The sequence below is a fragment of the Tamandua tetradactyla genome, chromosome 8 (assembly GCF_023851605.1).
Source record: "Tamandua tetradactyla isolate mTamTet1 chromosome 8, mTamTet1.pri, whole genome shotgun sequence".
NCBI lineage: Eukaryota > Metazoa > Chordata > Mammalia > Pilosa > Myrmecophagidae > Tamandua > Tamandua tetradactyla.
The window spans coordinates 35959790-35977113 of record NC_135334.1 but is presented as its reverse complement, the minus strand read 5'-3'; the positions used below and the strand labels follow the sequence as shown (position 1 = coordinate 35977113).

The 17324-nt window shown below is 37.7% G+C and overlaps 2 protein-coding genes across 3 annotated transcripts in view; one reads left to right on the top strand and one right to left on the bottom strand.

Annotated features, from left to right (window-relative positions):
- Positions 1-13072, bottom strand: part of KBTBD3 (kelch repeat and BTB domain containing 3) — a 42495-nt gene extending 29423 nt beyond the window's left edge. The window contains exon 1 of one of the 2 annotated variants that reach the window (XM_077113091.1): positions 12798-13072. The gene's annotated coding sequence lies outside the window, so the exon portion shown is untranslated. The remainder of the gene's footprint in view (positions 1-12797) is intronic. The other variant, XM_077113090.1, reaches the window with a different exon arrangement.
- A 21-nt stretch (positions 13073-13093) lies between these two features.
- AASDHPPT (aminoadipate-semialdehyde dehydrogenase-phosphopantetheinyl transferase) overlaps positions 13094-17324 on the top strand; it is a 45293-nt gene continuing 41062 nt past the window's right edge. Inside the window, exons 1-2 of the mRNA XM_077113092.1 lie at positions 13094-13368; positions 14984-15209. Coding sequence (XP_076969207.1) covers positions 13186-13368; positions 14984-15209 — 409 coding nt within the window. The 5' untranslated portion in view covers positions 13094-13185. The remainder of the gene's footprint in view (positions 13369-14983; positions 15210-17324) is intronic.

Sequence of the window (17324 nt, the reverse complement as noted above, 5' to 3'; positions counted from 1 at the left end):
TTTAGGGCAATACATTTCCTTCTTAGCACTGCCTTTGCTCTATCCCATAATTTTTGATATTTCGTGCTTTCACTTTCATTTGCATTGAGATATTTATTGATTTCTCTTGTAATTTCTCCCTTGATCCACTGGTTGCTTAAGAGTGTACTGTTGAGCCTCCATATATTTCTGAATTTTCTGGCACTCTGCCTATTATTGATTTCCAACTTCATTCCTTTACGATATGAAAAAGTGTTTTGCATGATTTCAATCTTTTTAAATTTATTGAGACTTGCTTTGTGATGCAGCATATGGTCTCTCCTTGAGAATGACCCATGAGCACTTGAGAAAAAGGTATATCCTGTTGTTGTGGGGTGTAACGTTCTATAAATGTCTGTTAAGTCTAGCTCATTTATTGCATTATTCAAATTCTCTGTTTCTTTATTGATCCTGTATCTAGATGTTCTGTCCACTGATGAGAGTGGGGAACTGAAGTCTACAACTATTATGGTAGATGTGTCTATTTCTCTTTTCAGTGTTTTCCTTATGTATTTGGAGTATTCTGGCTCAGAGTATAAATATTTATGATTGTTATGTCTTCTTGCTGAATTGGCCTTTTTATTAATACATTGTGTCCTTCTTTGTCTCTTTTAACTGTTTTACATTTGAAGTGTAATTTGATGGATATTAGTATAGCTACTCCTGCTCTTCTCTGATTGTTATTCGCATGGAATATCTTTTCCTAACCTTTCACTTTCAATCTATGTTTATCCTTGGGTCTAAGATGTGTTTCCTGTAGAAGCATATAAATGGGTCCTGTTTTTTAATCCAGTCTGCCAATCTATGTCTTTTGATTGGTGAGTCTAATCCATTAACATTTATTGTTATTACTGGATGGGCAGTACTTTCTTCTACTATTTTGTCTTTTGGATTTTATATGTGTGCTGGTTTGAGATGATGTCTGCACTCTAGAAAAGTCATGTTAATCCTAATCCCATTTTGTAAAGACAGCTGTTTCTTCTAATCCTATTCAGTATCGTATGTTTGAAACTGTAATTAGATCATCTCCCTGGAGATGTGATTTGATCAAGAGTGGTTTTTAAGCTGGATTAGGTAGAGGCATGTCTCCACCCATTTTGGTGGGTCTTGATTAGTTTCTGAAGTCGTATAAAAGAGGAAATATTCTGGAGCATGAGAAATTCAGAGGAAGCAGAGCAGAATGACATAGCCACAAGAAGCAGAGTCCACCATCCACTGACCTTTGGAGATGAAGACAGAAAATATCTACTGGGGAGCTTCGTGAATAGGAAGCCAGGAGAAGAAGCTAGCACATGACGCCATGATCATCATGTGATCCAGATGAGAGAGGAACCTTCCTGATGAGAGAGGAACTCTGACCTTGTTCCCCATGTGCCTTTCCAGATGAGAGAGGAACTCTGACTGTGTTCCCCATGTACCTTCTCACTTGAGAGCAATACCCTGAACTTCATCAGCCTTCTTGAACCAAGGTATCTTTTCCTGGATGGATGCCTTTGATTGGACTTTCTATTTCTAGACTTATTTTAATTGGGACATTTTCTCAGCCTTAGAACTGTAAACTAGCACCTTATTAAATTCCCCTAGTTAAAAGCCATTTCACTTTTAGTACATTGCATTCTGGCAGCTAGCAAACTAGAACAATATGTCATATCTAATTTTCCTTCTTCTTACCTTTACTGGTAGTCTTCGTTTTTCACTCTTCTCCAAACCTCTCTCTTCTGTCTTTTCATATCTATCTCTAGTGCTCCCTTTAGTGTTTCTTGTACAGCTGGTCTTTTGGTCACAAATTCTCTCAGTGATTTTGTGCCTGAAAATGTTTTAACTTCACCCTCATTTTTGAAGGACAATTTTGCTGGATATAGAATTCTTGGTTGGCAGTTTTTCTCTTTTAGTAACTTAAATATATCATCCCACTGTCTTCTCACCTCCATGGTTTCTGGTGAGAAATCTATGTATATTCTTATTGGGTTTCCCTTGTATGTGATGGATTGCTTTTCTCTTCCTGCTTTTAAGATTCTCTCTTTTTCTTTGACCTCTGACATTCTCATTAGTGTCTTGGAGTATGTCTTCTTGGATCAATTCTGTTTGGGGTACACTGCACTTCTTGGATCTGTAATTTTAAGTCTTTATAAGAGTTGGGAATTTTTCAGTGATAATTTCCTCCATTAGTTTTTCTCCTCTCCCTTTCTCTTCTCCTTCTGGGACACCCAAAACATGTATATTTGTGTGCTTCATGTTGTCATTCAATTCCCTGAGTCTCTGCTCATATATTTCCATTCTTTTCCCTATATTTTCTTTTGCTTGTCGGATTTCAGATGTTCTGTCCTCCAGTTCACTAATCCTATCTTCTGCCTCTTGAAATCTGACATTGTAGGTTTCCATTTTTTTCTCCATCTCTTCTACTGTGCCTTTTATTCCCATAAGTTGTGATTTGTTTTTTCAGACTTTAGATTTCTTCTTTTCGTTCATTCCTTGCCTTCTTTATATCCTCCCTCAACTCACTGATTTGATTTTTGATGAAGTATTCCATGTCTTTCTGAACATTCTGAATTGATTGTCTCAATTCCTGTATCTCAACTGAATTGTCGGTTTGTTCCTTTGACTGGGACATATCTTCAATTTTCCTGGTATGAATCGTTATTTTTTGCTGGCATCTAGGCATTTAATTTCTTTTATTAGTTCATCTGGAGATTCTTCTCACTTTTTCTACCTAGGGTTTTCTTGCTGGATGCATTTGTAATCTATCTGTTCTTTGACATTCTGTTCAGCTTATTCTAGTCCTCTAGCTTAGCTTTTATTTAACAGATCAGAATTTTTTAGTTCTTGTTTTCTTGTTTATTGCCCTGCCTGTATGATGCCTTTTTCTCTCCCTTTAGGATGATCTACTTAGGTATTATAGACCCCAACCAGATTTTCCCAGACCAAACTGGCCTCCTCTCAGGAAAAAAGAGTCACCTTCATCAGTTTTCCCTGGGGGTGACACCCAGCAGGGTGAAAGGCTTTCCTAAGAAGTGTCTCAACTCTGAGTTTTTCCTACGCTGCCCAGTATATGGCGCTTTTCTGCCTGCAGGTCCCACAAGCATAAGATGATGTGGTACTTTTAACTTCAGCAGACTCTCCCTTTTGGGGACATGGTTGAAACAGAGGAGAAAGTTTAATCACTTTACCTTTCCAGACCTTGGCATCTGAATTACTTAAGGGAGGGATTCCACCTGACCCGGACCCCATCCTTCTCCTGGGGAAGGCACAGGCTCCAGACAAACACTCAAGCAAGCTTAATTCTGCCTATGTCTGGGGGAGTTGAAGTCTGAGAAGCCCTGCAGTCATATCCAAAGTGTAGTCAAGGCATAGAAACAGAGCCACAAAAAAGAAAATGAAAAATCCTTTTTAGAGCAGGACCCTCCCTCGGGTTTGCCAATCAAGAGCTTAAATTGGTACATTGGTCTGTGTGTCTCCAGGTCCTATATGCCCTCTCCTTTCCTTCAGGGAACAGATTCTTTCAATTATTATGTTCTAGCCAATCCAAAGAACCCCTGTTTTTTCATCAGCTCTGCCCCCTCTGCACTGGAGCAAAAACTAGCAACCTCAGCTTTTACTCAAGGTTCAGCTGAGCTGGGGGCCTAATTTTAGTAGTCAGAATTCGTTAATCAATTCCACAATTGGAGCTTGGTTGCACTCAGCCCTTGCTGCTGGTAAAGTCTCTTTCCTTTCCCCTCTGGGAAGCAGGTGTCGGGGAGGGGCACTGGCTCTGCAGGTTGGGGAACTCATGGTTCTTGGTGGGCTTGTCCAGACTGGGGTAAACTGAGTGTCCAGTCACTGACATGGCCCCAGCAGTTGTTCTGTACTGTTCCTGGCTATTTACTAGCTGGTTTCAAGGATGAACGAAATCCCACACCTCACTAAGCTGCCATCTTGGCCTATAATTGGTATTCCAGTTTTGATCTTGTTGAAAACACTTAAAAATTGCAACAGCAAGAACAAAAAACCTCACAAAACATCATTTCAATTTTGCTATCAATTGGTTCTCCAATATTTTAAAATAAATTGAAAATAAATAAAACAGTGAAAAGCACACAAACCATGGAATTTAAAAAGGATAAAAACCCAAACTTTTGACGGTTCTGAATACTGACATTTGTCTCAAGAATATCAATTTTAAAAATGCCAAGTATAAATTTTAATTTTAGTGACATTAAAAACATGCATGCTGTTAGGACCTTGCATTGGATTAAGTCAATTATTGAGGCTCATGATTCACAAATAAGAAATGAGAACAATGATACAAGTTGTGTTGGTTTGAAAGAATTTATGTACCCTAGAAAAGCCATGTTTTAATCCTGATCCAATCTTGTGGGAGCAAGCTTTTCTTTTAATCCCTATTCAGCACTATAGCTTGGAAACTTGATAAGATTATCTCCATGGAGATGTGACTCACCCAATTGTGGATATTTACCTTGGATTAGAGGGAGATCTGACTCCACTCACTCCAAGTGGGTCTTGATTACTTCATTGGAATCCTTTGAAAGAGGAAGTATTTTGGAGAAAGCTCCAGAATTGTAAGAGAGCCATAAAAGAGGACTGAGAACCACCAGAGTTCACCAGCCAATGATCTTTGGAGATGAAGAATGCCCCCAGGAGAGCTTCCTGAAATAAGAAGCCTGGAAAGAAAGCAAGCAGATGTCACCATGCTCGCTATGTGCATTTCCAGTTAAGAGAGAAACCCTGAACTTCATTGGCCTTTCATGAATGAAGGTAACTAACCTCTTGTTGGTGCCTTAATTTGGACATTTTTATACACTTGCTTTATTTGGGACATTTTTCACAGCCTTAGAATTGGAAACTAGCAACTTAATAAGTTTCTCTTTTTTGAAGCTGTTCCATTTCTGGTGTACCACATTTCAGCAGCCAGCAAACTAGAACATAAGTATAAAGTTATTTTTTTCTATAAAGAGTAACAAAAATAAACTTTAGTAGAAAACTTCAGGTATCATAAAGTAATATATTAGCAGAATAAAAAGTCATTCACTTTTATAAAGTGGTTAAAAGATAAAAACTACCACGATAGAATCACAAACACAGAATGACAAATCTGAGAAGCTGAAACTTCCATTTCTTAAACTACTGTGAGTCAATCTCTTCTTTTATTACTGTGTTCTGCAAAAATAAAGAACATAGGATTTGGAGCCAGAGGAACAGAGTCATAAATGGCGCATCATTTATTAGTGACTTTTACTTAGGCTCTTTGAGCCCTTGGCTTTCTCTTCTAGGAAGGTGACACACCTATCACACTGGACTGTTCTGATGCTTAAATGATGTCATGAACATTAAATGAACGTCAGCAAGTGATTTATGAAACTTACTTACTAAAACCAATAACACCTTATACATTTAGTCAGTAACATTAGTAAGTATTAAACAATTCTTATTTCTTGGTAAAAGATGTGTAATGTAGTTACTTTTCTCCAAATATTCTGAAGATTCAATGTCAAATTTCTTTTGATTTTAAGACAGTATTTTCAAACTTAATATCATTAAAATTAGGATGCATCTCACAATCGTTTTGATCAGGTGGTAGTCATGACATATTCATAATTACATGTACATGTAGATCAAAATTTGAAGAATGGGTATCAGAACTTTGGGAAAAAACCCTGGAGACCATCCTATAATGAATGCTCTTTTAAGAAATGCTACACCACTAACATTCGTAATAACAGAAAATGGTAGGTGGGAAAACATGAATATTGAGACACTGAGTGAATAGTGAATCAGAAGAGTTAGAGTCTGAATGTGAAGGTTTCAGCTAATTAATTTTGCTAATATTTTTTTAATCTATGTACAAGGATGATAGGCTATTAAAAACCTATGTTTAAAGAAATCTAGAAGAGTGTTTTCAATAAGTATAAAAATTCGAAGTGATAAAGAACCATCTTAAATTGGTAGCATTTTTTCCCTACAAGTACATAAATAGTGTATTTTATAAGCTTACATCTAAGCTTCAATAGAACACTTTTCTGCTCAAGAAAACATTCAAATTCCAAAGCTATTACTCTTGTTTGTTGTATTAATGCCTTGCATTAAAATTTGATTTAAATAATTGAGTGAATAAAAGTATAAGAACCAAGTCTGTGACATGAAGTAATAACAAACCACCTCATAGTAAGCACAAGCTGTGCTCTGACTGATGTGGGCTTTGATTTCATTGGGTTTTTTGGTCATATTAGTTTGATCACTGATATTTCAAAATAGAGTATGCTTTCTGGCCTATTCTCTTCAACTCATTTTTATTATAGAATGCTAATTATATGCCAGGGATCATATTAGAAATTCTATATAGCTTGGGGAGCAAAGGCAAATACAGTCTCTGACTCTTCCTTGTTCAGTATCTAATGAGGAAGTCTGTCAGTAAATAAATTGCAAAAACGAATTATAAATTGTTACAAATACTGTGAAGAAACAACTGCGAAATGGATATAAAGACCAAAAAAGTGGGAGGCATCCAACTTCAGATAATAATGGTAATATAACAATTACTATGTACCAGGCTCTATACTATATGCTTTACATATTATTTTAATCCTCACAAAGTAGATAATATTTTTATCCCCATTTTACATATGGGGAATACGAAGCTTTGAGAAGATTAATTTCCTTAAAGTCACAAAGTAAGTAAGGAGGACGCCGGGATGAGAAACCAGGTACTTTGGCTTTAGAGCCCACACTCTTATCCACTACAATATTAGGCAGAATCTTTCTCACAAATCACCATTTAAGTTGACACCTAAATGATGAGAAAGAGTCAAACTGAGGTAAGGGGTTGATGGGATAAATCTTGTACAAAGCTTAATGTGGGAAACAGATCCTTCAGTTTTAGGCATGGCTGAAATGCAGTGGATGAGAACAAGAATGCCAGGAGATAGGGCTGCATAAGGCATGTGCTTCCTCACGCAGGATCCTACAAGCTGTAAGGAGTGGGGATTTTATTCTTGGTGAAATAGGAACCATTGAAGACTTTAAACTGGACAGTGACATGATCTAATTTAAAAATATGTATCTTCCTGGCTGATGTGTGAAGAATGAATTGGAGAAGATAAGAGAAATAGAGTCTAAGTGATCCACTTATTCAGATCTTAGAAAGTTCATGGAGTAGCTCTTATTGTGGCAGATATTGTTCTAGATACTGGGGATATGTCCAAAACAATATAGATGAGGTTCTTGTCTTAGTTTGCCAGGGCTGCTATGACCAATACCACAAACCGATTGACTTAAACAGAATTTATTGGCTCACAGTTTGAAGGACAGAAGTCAAAAATCAAAGTATTGACAGGTCATGCTTTCTCTGAAGTCTGCATCCTTCTGGTGATGACTTGTTGGCAATCTATCTGGGCTGGTTTGAGGCTATTGTGTATTTCAGAAAAACCATGTTCTTTTTTCCTAATCCAATTTTGTGGATGCAGACCTATTGTTGAAGGTGGGGCTTTCTGATTAGGCTGTTTCCACTGAGATGTAACACACCTGATTGTGGGTGGGATCTTTTTGATTAAGTGGTTTCTATGGAGATGTATCTCCACCATTCAAAGTGGGTCTTAATCTGCTTACTGGAGTCATTTAAGAGGGAACTTTTTTTTTGGAAAAAGCTCAGAGCTGATAAAGACAGAGGCTTTTGGAGAAGCAGAAAGAAAATGCCCCCAGGGTAGCTGTTTGAAACCAGAAGTCAAAGGATCAGCAGATGCCAGCCAGTGCCTTCCCAGCTGACACAAGAGGTGTTCTGGATGCTATCTGCCTTTCTTGAATCAAGGTATCTCTCCCTGGATGCTTTAGTTTGGATATTTTTATGGGCTTTAGAACTAACTTAATAAATTCCCTTTATAAAAGCTATTCCATTTCTGGTATATTGCATTCCAGCAGCACTGGCAAACTAAAACACTCTCTCTGCCTCTGTCATATGGCAATCCATCTCTTCCTCCTCTTCTGACTTCTACTTCCACTGATCAGTTGTCTCTGTCTAGATTTCCTCTCCTTATAAGGATTCCAATCATACTGGATTAAGACCAACATCATTCAATTTGGCCTTTTCAAAGATCCTATTTACAAATAATTCCATACCCACAGGACTAGGGGTTAGGTCTTCAACATGTTTTTATGGAGGATGTGATTCAATCTAGTACAGTTCTCTACTCCACAGTATTGTCTAGAGTGATGAACATGCACACAACTTCTCCTACACTTCTGGACCATTTCCATCAGCATATAAATTCTAATACACACCAAAAAAAATTGTTTTAATACACACCATTTAAACATCAAGCAAATAAAAATTTATCCTTTGATTTTTTTATTCTCTTGTAGCTACCATCCCATTTTTGTACTCCTTGATCCAGAAAAACTTCTAAAGAACAGTCTATGGTAACGTCACCTCCTGTTATCATCTCAGCCCACTCCGATCAAGTTTCTCCTCTTTTATTGTGCTAAAAACGTTCTTGCCAATGTCACCATACTATCATCTTGCAAAGGCAAATGCTCACTTCTCTTTCCTTGACTTAGCTTCTCAGGATTATCCACACTATTAACTATTCTCCCCTTCTTGAAACATTCATCTCTTAGTTTCCGTGCATTATACTCTCCAGATTTCCTACCGTGCTGGCCCTGACTTCTCAATCTATTTAGGAGGCAATATAGCAAAGTGATTAAGTTCATGGACTTCTGGACTTAGTTTTGAAGACAAGTTGGTCCAGGAGAGCTTATGACATAAAGGACAGGCATAGGAAGAGAATGCTCCCCTTTCTTGGGCAGTCTAAAAATGAATCAATATTTCATGTGAGAAATGATGCTGTTTAAGACTAGAGTGTTAACAGTGGAAATGGAGAGAAATGGAATGATTTTAGCTCTATTTTAGAAGCAGAACCAATAAGACTTTGGATTGGATTAGATATAGGGAGTGAAGTTTCTGAGTTTCTAGTAATTATGGAGTTACTGAAGTTTTGGAAAGGAAAAGGTCTGCGATAGAGTCAAATTTAAGTTGTAACTCAATAAAAAGCTAATGAACATTATATAAAAATCACTGAATCACAGAGATGATTTCATTTAATGTCTTTCCACTGAAACTGAGACTTGGGAGAGGTCCGTTATTTACCCAAGGTCACACAGATAATTGGGTAGCAGCTCTGGAAATAGAACTTAAGTCTCCCAGAATGCTGCTAAGAAACCACAGACCAGAATCAGGCAAGATGACTATTATTCACAAGCTTGCTAGGCCTCTTTCTATTACTTTAGTCCTGACAAACGTAATAAAAAATATTTTAATAAAATTTTGCAGTTAATGAATATGTTAGGGAATTATTAACTGCAAACTTTATACTCCTTTAAGAAAAAAAGTGAGGAACGTAAAGGTAGACAGAATATAAAAATCAGTATTACCTTGTGAGAAGAGTAAAATCTATTAGAAAGGCAAACAAAAATTTGTTTACTGATTGTATAATATGTATAAAAAGTGAGCTATACATGAAATTCCTTCTCAAATGGCTTATATTTTAATTTGGAAGATAATACACATTTAAATAGTTCGGGACAATAGGATAGATGTTATAAGACAGTACTAGAACAATTACCAAATGATGATATAGATAAATACTTTTTTTAAAGAAAGGTCACTGGGATAGGCCTGAAGAGAAGTAAGGTTTGAGCTAAGCCTTGAAGGACAACAAAGATTTTAAAAAGTAGATAGGGAAGGGGATTAAATTCAGCAAACCTATAAATAGTGTCCAGTGGATGAAATTTGTGCCAAAAATGCAAATGTGGTTCAACCTAATGAAAAATCAATGATATATTCCACATTAGGAGGATGAAGGAGAAAAAAACAAACACATGATCATCTCAGTCAATACAGAAAAAGCATTTGACAAAATCCAACACCCTTTAATGACAAAAAAAACACTCAACAAATTAGGGATAGAAAGGAACTTCTTCAACATGATAGAGACATTTATGATAAAACCATACCTAGTATAATACTCAAGGGGGAAAAATTGAAAACTTTCCCCTTAAGGTCAGGAAAAAGATGAGGATGCTTACTTTTGCCCTTTCTATTCAACATTGTACTGGAAATTCTAGCCAGAGCAAAAAGGCAAAAGGAAAAAAAAAGAAAAGAAAAGAAAAAAAAGGAAGTAAAAGGTAACCAAATTGGAATGGAAGAAGTAAAATAATCTTTATTCACAGATAATATGATCTTACAGATAAAAAATCTGAAAGGATTCACATAAAAATTATTACAGCTAATAAATAATTTATTTATTGTAGCATCAAACTGCAGCCAAGGCTCAATAATCAGTTGTATTTCTATATACCAGCAATGAAAAATTAAAAAAGGAAATTACGAAAATTCTATTTACACTACCATCAAAAGGAATAAAAAATTTAGGAATAAATTTAACCAAGTATGGGCAAGATTTGTACAATGTAAACTACAAAACACTGTTGAAGGAAATCAAAGACCCCCCAAAAAAGGGAAAGACATCCTATGTTCACCGATTTGAAAACTTAATGTTAATATGGCAAATACTTCTCAAAGCAACCTACAGATTCAATGTAGTTCCTATCAAAATCTCAATGACATTAAAATGAACAGGGTTCCTGTTTGGAATGATGGAAATGTTTTGGTAACAAAGGGGGTGACAGTAGCAGAACACTGTGAATGTAATTAATTAACAGCACTGAACTATACATCTATCTGAATGTGATTAAAAGGGGAAATGTTAGATTGTATATATGGGAACAACAACATTTTTTTTAAAAATTAATGGAAGTACACCACAAGACTGTGAACCCTAAGTTAAACCAAGGTCTTTAGTTAATAGTAGTTATAAAAGTGTGCTATCTTCAATTGTAACAAATGTTCCACATTAATGTAAGATGTTGGTGATGGGTGGTATATGGGAATCCCTTATTTTATGCCTGATTGTTCTGTAAACCCACAACTTTTCTAATAAAGGGAGGGGGAGGAGGAGAAAAATTCCAATGGCCTTTTGGCAGAAATGGAAAAATTGATCCTAAAATTCCTATGAAATTGTAAGGGACACCAAAGAGCCATGATCTTGAAAAAGAAGGGGGTCAATAGGGCATGGGGCTAGGGAAGGTGGTTAGGGAGACTGAACTATATGATTGGGAGCACAGAGATATTCTCTTTGGTATGACATATGAACTGAGTCCTCAATGATACAGAGGAACAGGTAACATGATGATGAAAGGAAAGAGAAGTATTCTAGGCAGAGAGAACGAGTACAAATAACCACTACCTTACCTGGCTGTTTATTAAGACTTCACAGAATTTAGTTTAGTGGTAAAAGAATGGGCTCTGAATTTCTAAACCTAAATTTAAATAATTTCACAATTATTTCTTCTTTTTGAGCTCAGTTCCTCAATCACAAATGAACATGTGTGAAAATGTACATCGAAGTATTTTTGCAACAGAAAAGTTTTCTACCCGAATTATAAAAATCAGTTCAAAAAGACAGGAACTGAAAAATTTATTCAAAAATTTATAACAGTTAAAAATGAAAATGGAGTTATAAACTTTGCTGATACGAGCAATATTACAGTATTTTGTACCCTACATATGATAATTACACTTTTTCTTATTGTAGTTTTTTATGTATATTCTTTATTTGCTTTGCCAGATTGTAAGCTCCTTGTAAGGTAAGCACATCTAGAAAGCAGATCTTAGATATGGCACCTGACACAGGATTTTAGTAAATACTACAGAAATAAAGGATGTATCAAGCCAGAAATTCATTTTATAATCTTTTGAGGATTTGTGTATGTGTGTGTGCTCAAAATTCCATTTAGTTGTAAAGAATTCTAGGGGGATCATAATATCATGAAAGGTTAATGGAAACAATTACTGATAAAAAAACCATCTTAAAGAGGACAGACCGACTTGAGTTAATTCCAACTGCTGGCTCTTGGTTAATGTTCTCCGACAGCCAAAGGGAAAAAAGGTACATGCTGAATCCCATACTACAGTACTTAATTTTACTACAAAGTTATGCGTTTGTATGCGTTTGCAGACAGAAACTTTTCTCCGACCAAAATCCGCAGGAGGCTTTGATCACGTGGGCTTTCATATAAGGATCATCTACAGTTTACATGGATTTATGTAAACCGAAACATCAATATAGCCCTTCATAAAGACGGAAGAAATAATAATTGAGCAAAGGCACAGAGTAAATCTGAAGAACCGCTTAAGTTATTTACTTGCTTTAGCTGTTAACAGAGCAAGGACCTCTCTCTGCTAGGACGTGGAAACACTCATGTTTTAACAGTGTTCTTGGTTTCTCCTAAGGCTCCGGCGCAGGCTTGATAATCGCAAAACTATACCTGGGTCACTTCATCACTGCAATAAAAGGTCAGTATTATCCCAGCTTCTTACTGGCAGCCTCGGATACAGGAAGAGCCAGCGCCCCACACTAGGGCCAGTGTCTTAGCTAAGGCGGGTTACAGGGTGGGCGGCTGTAGGGGTAGGAGTACTTCGGGGTGAGGGTGTGCCTTGCTTGGGCCGAAGGGGCTCGGGGCCAACTCAGGGCCGCCGCGTTACACAACTCAGGGGGGCAACATTCACATCTCGTAGTCTCCTCCTAGACACGGAAACCCCTCTGGACAGCAAACTCGAGGACAGCTGAAACCAAGGGAATCCTGTTCTCCGTGGGTCGTAGAGGCTAACCCTAGCCCCTGGGATTAAAGTGGTACTCTCCCACTCCTTCCCTTAGACCCCAGAGCTCACCCACCTGCAACTGCCGTCTTCGAATTCTCCACCCCAGTCTCCCTGCCTCCAGAGGACAGACTGCGATTGGCTTGCACCACTGTCCCTTCAGCTCTTCTCGATGTGTGAGTGGCGTAACTGTCCTGCGGTTAGCCTTGGTCCCGCCCTTCGTTCGCCACTTAAACCCCGTCCTCACGTGACGTCACACGTTGCCGCAGAGCGGAGAGGCCTGGTCTCTTGTAGTGCGCCACCAACCGCTTTCTCCGAGAGGAGGCTGTCCCGGCAGAGAGCGTGCGTGTGACGTTCACGGCGCCCCGCCCCCCTCGCACAGACGCCGGGAAGAAGGGGGCGGGGTCACGCTAGCGTCCGCGCCATCTCAGGCCCTAGGTGGCGGCGAGGTTCCTTTCCAGTGTATGGTTTACCCCGCCAAGCGGTTCTGCTTGGTGCCAGCAATGGAGGGTGTGCGCTGGGCCTTTTCCTGCGGCACTTGGCTGCCGAGCCGAGCTGAATGGCTGCTGGCGGTGCGATCGATCCAGCCCGAGGAGAAGGAACGCATTGGCCAGTTCGTCTTTGCCCGGGACGCTAAGGCAGCCATGGTACTTCAGGTCTTTGATATTTAGAGCCGAGGAAACAGATGTTTGGGGAGGTGGGCCAGACTGCGGAGTCCCACCCTCCTGCCCTGGCATCGACGCCCGCGATCAAGCCCACTTGTGGCTGTTCTGGGCTAGGGCTGGTCGGCGCTGGCATGTCTCCGGAGCGCGCACGGCCTGGTCTGTAATGTCTTTGTAACCGCCTCCGAGGCCTGGATGGCAGAATAGATGAGCCCCTCCCCCCGTGTAATTTGAAAACCGAGGCCGTACTAAAACCATAAGCTAAGTGTAGGGAGGACCTACGAAAGAATTGTTGGTTTTTTTTTTCCATAATGGTATTTTGTTTTTCAATGTTATCAAATTGCATTTTCTTTCTTTGCTTGGTCGCTAGTCTGCCTGTAAAATATCTCATCACTTCAAGGGCATCCTTCACGTGGTAGGCCCTAGAAAATATTGACAGTCTGAATTAATTCAGTTTAGCTTTATACCCCGTAGAGCTGGAAGGCTGAGGCCAGCCTCCTTTTACCAATGAAACTGAGGCCCAGGAAGTATTCTGTCACAAGCATACCTTCCTGACCAGATAACTTTGAGATACAGAACTTCAAATAGAATCATTTATTTAAATTATGTATTTCTAAGCAAGAAATCGAAAACGGGATTACAAATTACTTGTAGTACACAGTGCAGTTTAAAAACAATGTGATTAGGATCACTACAAAGTCTGATTTTTTGAAAATACTGTATTTCAGAACATCTTTCAGTTTGAAATATGAGCTGATAGTTTCTTGAAGGTATGTGGGTGAATATGTTCTACACTTAAAGTTTTTGAAAGTGTGGAATGAAGGCATTTCAAAACCCTGCTGTGTTCGAAATTCAGTATTAGAATTGAAGGAAAAAAAAAACCTGGGAGGTATTTTACAAATTTACAATTTGTCATCTTATACCCATGGATTATGTGTGTTTTTAGCAATTTAAAAACTAATAATGTAAGTTCTTAATAATGGAAGTGGAAGAGAAGCTGGGGTATAAATGAAACAAAAAAGGTCATAACCTGCTACTTGTTGAAGCTGAGTGATAGATATATAAGATCTAGACATTACTGGCACGTATACACAAAGATGAAGGTACAACAAGCTGCTCACTGCCGAATTTTTTTTTATAGCAAACTAGAGCCAGCCCAAATGTTCAGTAATAGGGAAATGATCAAACAAGTTATGGTCCTTCGATAACATGAAATACACTGTTAAAAGACTGCACAGGCCAGACTGATATGTACAGACATTAAATAATCTAATACAAAGCAGGTACATGGCAGAATACTTCACATAGTTTGATGTCATATATATATATCAAAAGCTTATGCAAATACAACTGGAAGAATGTCTACTAACTTGTTAACTGGTTGCTTGTTGAGGGGAGGGAATTGCTAAGGAGGGACTGACTTTTCTGTATTCTTAAAGTGTTTCTTAAATCTTAGCAACACACTATTCATTTAATACTGGTGTAACTTTTAAAAATTAATATTTTTGTAACCACAAGAAATATATTTGTATGATAGAGGAAGTATATCTAAATCTGTAGTAGGCATAACTATATACTAGGTGTTTTATATACTTAACAGGCTGGTCGTCTGATGATAAGAAAATTAGTTGCGGAGAAATTGAATATCCCTTGGAATAACATTCGTTTGCAAAGAACTGCAAAAGGAAAACCAGTTCTTGCAAAGGACTCACTGAATCCTTATCCCAATTTCAACTTTAACGTCTCTCATCAAGGGGACTTTGCTGTGCTTGCTGCTGAACCTGAGCTACAAGTTGGAATTGATATAATGAAGACTAGTTTTCCAGGTAATGTTAAATTGTTGTAGCACAAAATATTGTCGTGCCATCTTAATTCTTACCTGTTGAATAATCTCAGGCCAGGAGGTTGAGTAATTACAGAAAAGTGCTCAATGTCCAAAGTTAATATATCTGAAAGAGCATTTATCTGAAAGGGGTGGGTTTCCTTGAATATTACTGGACTTAAAAGATGGATTCTCCATTACAGGGACCCATACAATGCTTTGCCTAGAGGCAAAGTGAAAATATAAACAAAAACAAAAATTTTGTTTTTGAATTGTTCTTAAGCTTGCTAAGAAGACTAAATTCAAACCCATTTTCAAAGACACTTAAATTTTGTGAAGTACAGTTTTTTTAATAGCTCCATTAGAATATTTTATTTATGTAATAGTTGTTAACTTGAATTAAGCACAACAAATAGTTTTGAGAATCATACTATTTGAAAAACATTGTAATTATGCTATAAGAATTGTTTCATTTGAGAATTTCGGTAAGTTGGTTTGTTAAAAAAACAAAACAAAACCTCAGAGGAGAGTTTTTCATGGTCTTTAGGTAGAGAAAACGTGTATTTGTGCTATATCTAAATTCAGCTCTTTGTAGCTCATTACTAAAAGTAAAAATGAAGAATAAGCACTTCTTAATATTTAAGTTATTCATAGCCATAGAAATTTATAATTGATGTTTTCAGGAGCTGCTAACATTTACGGAGAGGTTTAGCATACCCAGAGGTTTTACTGTAATACAGGCTCTCCTAACTACTCTTGTCATCATCATTGCTAATACTTAGTGAGCACTATATATGCGCCAGCACTTTACTAAGTTTTTTTTTTTTTAAAGGAAAGACAGAGAGAAGGAAGGAAGGATAGAAGGAAGGAAGGAAGAAAGGGAAACATCTTTAAACATTTTCTTGTTTTATTGTATTCTGTTTCTCCGTATTTGTTACATGGGCTGGGGCCGGGAATCGAACCGAGGTCCTCCGGCATAGCAGGCAAGCACTTTGCCCGCTGAGCCACCGCGGCCCACCCTTTACTAAGTTTTTTAATTCTCCTATTCACCCTATGATGAATATACTATTATTATTTTTTTAATATTTATATTGAGAAATCTTCACACATATACATTCTATATACTGTTATTTTTATTAGAGGATAAAATAGCAGGCTAAGAAGAAAGAACTATTAAGAAAACCCACATTTTCCTAATTTCATAGTACAATTCCATAATCACCATGCTCCTTCCACCATAAAGCTTTTGCTTATTTATGCAGTTCCTTTAGTTTGGAAGACCTGCATTAGCTTTATCTCTCGCTCCTGTATCTGCATAGTAACTCTTAATGCTTAGATTTCACCTCATCCTTACGTTAGGGAAGCCTTTTGTGATTCTCCTTCTAAATTAGGTTCTTTTGCTGTAGGCTCTCATAAGACATATTTCCTTTATTCCAGAATCTTGTCTCAGTTTATAATTATCCATTTATCAGGATGATTGATTGTCTTTCCCATGGTGCTTGTGTACTACATGAGGATAGGAACCATGGTGGCTAAGTCTGAGCTTATTTCATCTTGCAGTATCTTGTCTAGGACATAATAATCCTCAAGCATTTGTCATATGAATGAGTAAATACTCTGAGTTTCTATAGTATAGGCTTCAGATTATGTCTGTTAATCTTGGCTCTTATTTTTGCTTTCAGTGTCTTTATTTTCCCACTGGGTACTTTTTTCTCTGACCTGCTCATAAAACCTTTCTATTACAACTCCATGCTCAATTTTGCTCAGAAGGCAGTTCTAGGAGTTATCTTGGAAACATTGTAACAGGGTTCTAGACCTGGAATTCACGGAAAAGCTTCAAGGCATTTTTTTTTCCTCTTAAAATTGTTTGCTATGTTATGAGAATGTGCACATGTGCAGTTTTCTCAGGAAAGGATTTGGTTTTCAGCAGGGTTATAGAGGGGTTAATCTAAAAGAACCATTTGTTTAGAACATTCTGAGTATAGGAATGTCCCCATGTGCTTTTTTTTTCTTTCTGCTCTCCTTCTGTGTACTTTCTTCTAAAAACAGAAATTACTGGAGAAGTCATTGTTCCTTAGAGTACTGCCAGCACAGCCACACAGAAGTGATTGACCCAGCA